At 33.8% G+C, this 3,203-nt stretch overlaps 2 protein-coding genes across 2 annotated transcripts; one reads left to right on the forward strand and one right to left on the reverse strand.

The window, feature by feature from the left end:
- Positions 1–59: 59 nt before the first annotated feature.
- LOC118735134 (putative nuclease HARBI1) lies at positions 60–658 on the forward strand. The gene is made up of 2 exons (XM_036464791.1): positions 60–199; positions 275–658. The coding sequence occupies exons 1-2, from the start codon at positions 64–66 to the stop codon at positions 652–654; spliced, it is 516 nt and encodes a 171-aa protein (XP_036320684.1). The 5' UTR covers positions 60–63; the 3' UTR covers positions 655–658.
- A 144-nt stretch (positions 659–802) lies between these two features.
- On the reverse strand, positions 803–2,037 carry LOC118735195. Its single transcript, XM_036464870.1, has 6 exons — positions 1,801–2,037; positions 1,638–1,735; positions 1,458–1,583; positions 1,227–1,389; positions 1,028–1,093; positions 803–973 (listed from the first exon to the last, which is right to left on the reverse strand). Exons 2-6 carry the CDS (start codon positions 1,727–1,729, stop codon positions 866–868), a joined length of 555 nt encoding a protein of 184 aa, XP_036320763.1. The 5' UTR covers positions 1,730–1,735; positions 1,801–2,037; the 3' UTR covers positions 803–865.
- Between the last annotated feature and the right edge of the window lie 1,166 nt (positions 2,038–3,203).

The following is a 3,203-nucleotide window of genomic DNA, read 5'->3' on the forward strand; positions in this document are numbered from 1 at the left end:
TGTATATACATATACGTAACATTGTATGTACATACATTATTTCATCACTTGAAGGTATGTGACATGGATTTAAGAATACTTGACTGTGATGCTCATTTCGGCGGAACTGCTCACGATGCATCAGTTTGGAGAGCAAGTGCTTTGAAGGTTTTTCTTGACAATATGTACTCCAATGGAGAACGAAATTTTTGGCTTTTAGGTATATTTTACTCAATTTGTATACATACATATGTATATTATTTATGTAGCATAATTTTCCTTTTCACATGTTTAGGCGACAGTGGATATCCTCAATTACCTTATTTAATGACTCCTATTCCGGGAAACAATCTCTCAGATTCTGAACATAATTACAACAGACATCACCGGAAAGCAAGAAACTGTGTAGAACGCTGCTTTGGAGTGCTGAAATCTAGATTTCGATGCCTGTCAAAATATAGAGTGCTTATGTATGACCCAGTTTTAGCCGGTAAAATTATAAATGCTTGTATAATTTTGCACAATATCATGATATTAAATAATATAAGGTATGAAATTGAGGATGATGATAACATAAGTTTTGATGAAGAGTTTAATTTAGTTGATGAAATAACTAGTACTCATCATGGTATTGCTGCAAGACAACAAATTGTAAATAACTATTTTAATTACTGAGATTTGTGGTGCGCATTTGAATTACAAACGGTACACAGATGTTTACATTTTTACGTTTAACTGATTTTTTGAACTTTCATATTTTTTTTCTATAAAAATATAGTAAATTCAATAACATAGACCACATATATCTTTTCTCCAGCGCCGCAATTTTTCTTTCCGCCAAGACGACTCTGCGATCTTCTAACTGTATCATTTTGGCGTTGCTCTCTTATAAAGAGTAATTTTTGCGTTTGGGAGCCCGACGTTGTGGTGGAAGTGGATCCTGAGGAATCATATCCGGTGTCATTTGGGGTTCCTCATCGCCTCCTTCAAGAAACTGTAATAAAAAGTTAAATAAAAAAAAAGACAATCATAAGGCGTATGTACATACCTCTATCTCAAAGTGGTCCACAGAGGCGTCAAATAATTCCACGCTAGTTACTGCGCTGGAACTTCTCTGTAATTAAAAGTTATTATATAAATTATAGATATATATATATAAGTAAGTATGTTCAAACTACAAAAACATTTTGATCGAATTCGAATCTATGCATATAAATAATTTATAAATGGAAATGTTCTTAACTCACCAGTGGCTCGCTAACTTCTCTTTGACCGACCACTGCCACTGTGGTCATCACGCCAATGATGCGCTCGTCGAGGTTACTGAGATGCTTTTCTTTAATTGATGAATTTACCCCGCTTCGCTCCATAGCATTTCTCAAATCTTGGGATTTTTGTTTGGCTTTGCTCCTATCATTAATCGAAAACAATTTTAAGAATCTTAGTGCTACTTATGTATATTTTCAAAACATATTTACCTCATATTTACCCACGCTCTCTTCCATCCTTCACCATCTTTTATAGATCCTCCGCAAGCATTTAATTTTTCGGCGAGGTGGTTCCACTGCTCAGCTAATCTTTTGCTCCCGGTGCCATTGACGAATCTTAAAAAAGAAAAAACTTAAACAAAATCATTTACGGGAAAATGTTTTGCATACCTGTCGTGAGCAAATTCTCTATGATCCTCCAAATATTGAACGAGCATATATTTTTGATCCTTCGTCACTCTTTTGCTATTGCGGTTTGCCATATTTTGCTATTAATTAAACAATTTCTTTAATATAAAAGAGTATTTTTAACAAAAAACAATATAAGCATTACCTTTTTTGTCGCGTTATTTTTTTAGCACCAACTTTTTCTAGTCGCCAAATTCGCAGAATTTTAAGCCAACAATGGAGATTTGTAGCAATGGAAAAGACGCTGGAATCGCCATTTTAGCTGATGAGCTGTCAAAAACTGTTCACTCACTATATCCGGGTTCATCTTGTTCATCGCTAAAACCCACCAAAAAAATGAACCAAAAATGAAACTTTTTAGATATGATTTTTTAAGCGCGAATCGCAAAAATCTCCCAAAATTGCTAAAATCCATTTAGTATTTTTTGGCGATGGAGTTTTAGCGATATCGAAAGTTGGAATCCGGCTGCTGTATTGTATTAGGTAATTGGGGAATAATATTATGTCGTATGTATTATGTTTATGTGTACATACGTTATTGGTTGTTTTGCCGCCAGTTCTTATTAGTTATGATTTTGCTTTGTTGCTTACTTTTTTATGCAATCCTGCTTGCTTTTTGTTATACAAACAGAAGGGATATTGCTGGAAATATTTGCAAGTGTCCACTTGAATATGGGCATTCCCATGGTGGCGCACGTGACAGTCGTACGATTTCAATATGATACAAAAAAGGAATACCATTTGTTTTCTTTAACTTTTTTTGGCCATTGTATAGCACATAACTCTCTATATTTAACCGAAAAATGAAATCAATCGAACTGCTTGGTCCTGAAATATAAGCATTTAAAGAGAGTGTCGTTACGTGACAAAAAATGGAAGTTGATTTTTTCTTTTCTTACAAAATCGCAAAACTCTGCGAATTGTGGATGGCTTATTGAAACTTATTTTAATATGATTTGGAGCAATTCTAGTTGTTTTTAGAGTTTATTGAATTAATGCAAATTGTTTCAATTCCCTTTTACAACCCCAAGCGTGAAGCGTGACGTGACGTGGCGTCACGTGACATAAATTTCCATCGTTATATTTTTGTTAATATTGCTTTTAAATGAATTTTCAACGCAAATAAAACATGTATTTTATGTAGAATATACTTTATATTTTGACTTCAGCGCCAATTCAGGGTCAATTTATTAGAAATCTATGATTTATTATGTTTCAACCACATACGCCAAATTCGAACCAAATCGGACCATAAATACGGTTTTTCGAAATATCTCGACCTTGGCACCACCTAGGAAGACCATTTTATGCAAACATGATTCTACTTACATAGCCAATATATATTTTAAAAAGCAGACAAATTGGCCCGTAAATACGTTAGATATAAAACTTTTATTTTTTTTGTCGTGGTGGACCTTCCGCTGGAAACACCCATATATGTATGTTTTGCGGTATAACTGTTTGTGTTTTATTACACGAAATTTAAGCACATAATCAAGCGGAGGAATTATTTTTTTTATATGTAGCTTCTAAAGCGATCTGTATTTA

The sequence above is a fragment of the Rhagoletis pomonella genome, unplaced genomic scaffold, assembly GCF_013731165.1.
Source record: "Rhagoletis pomonella isolate Grant_MI unplaced genomic scaffold, Rhpom_1.0 Rhpom_scaffold_00001, whole genome shotgun sequence".
Lineage (NCBI taxonomy): Eukaryota > Metazoa > Arthropoda > Insecta > Diptera > Tephritidae > Rhagoletis > Rhagoletis pomonella.

What these genes read in the sequence shown, in the direction of transcription:
- LOC118735134 (XM_036464791.1), top strand. Translation starts at nt 64, where the DNA reads ATGGATTTAAGAATACTTGACTGTGATGCTCATTTCGGCGGAACTGCT. An exon ending in ACGAAATTTTTGGCTTTTAG is followed by an intron (nt 200 to 274) that starts GTATATTTTACT and finishes TCACATGTTTAG; the next exon opens with GCGACAGTGGATATCCTCAA.
- LOC118735195 (XM_036464870.1), bottom strand. Translation starts at nt 1,729, where the DNA reads ATGGCAAACCGCAATAGCAAAAGAGTGACGAAGGATCAAAAATATATG. An exon ending in AGAGAATTTGCTCACGACAG is followed by an intron (nt 1,584 to 1,637) that starts GTATGCAAAACA and finishes TTCTTTTTTAAG; the next exon opens with ATTCGTCAATGGCACCGGGA. An exon ending in GAGAAGTTAGCGAGCCACTG is followed by an intron (nt 1,094 to 1,226) that starts GTGAGTTAAGAA and finishes TTTTAATTACAG; the next exon opens with AGAAGTTCCAGCGCAGTAAC.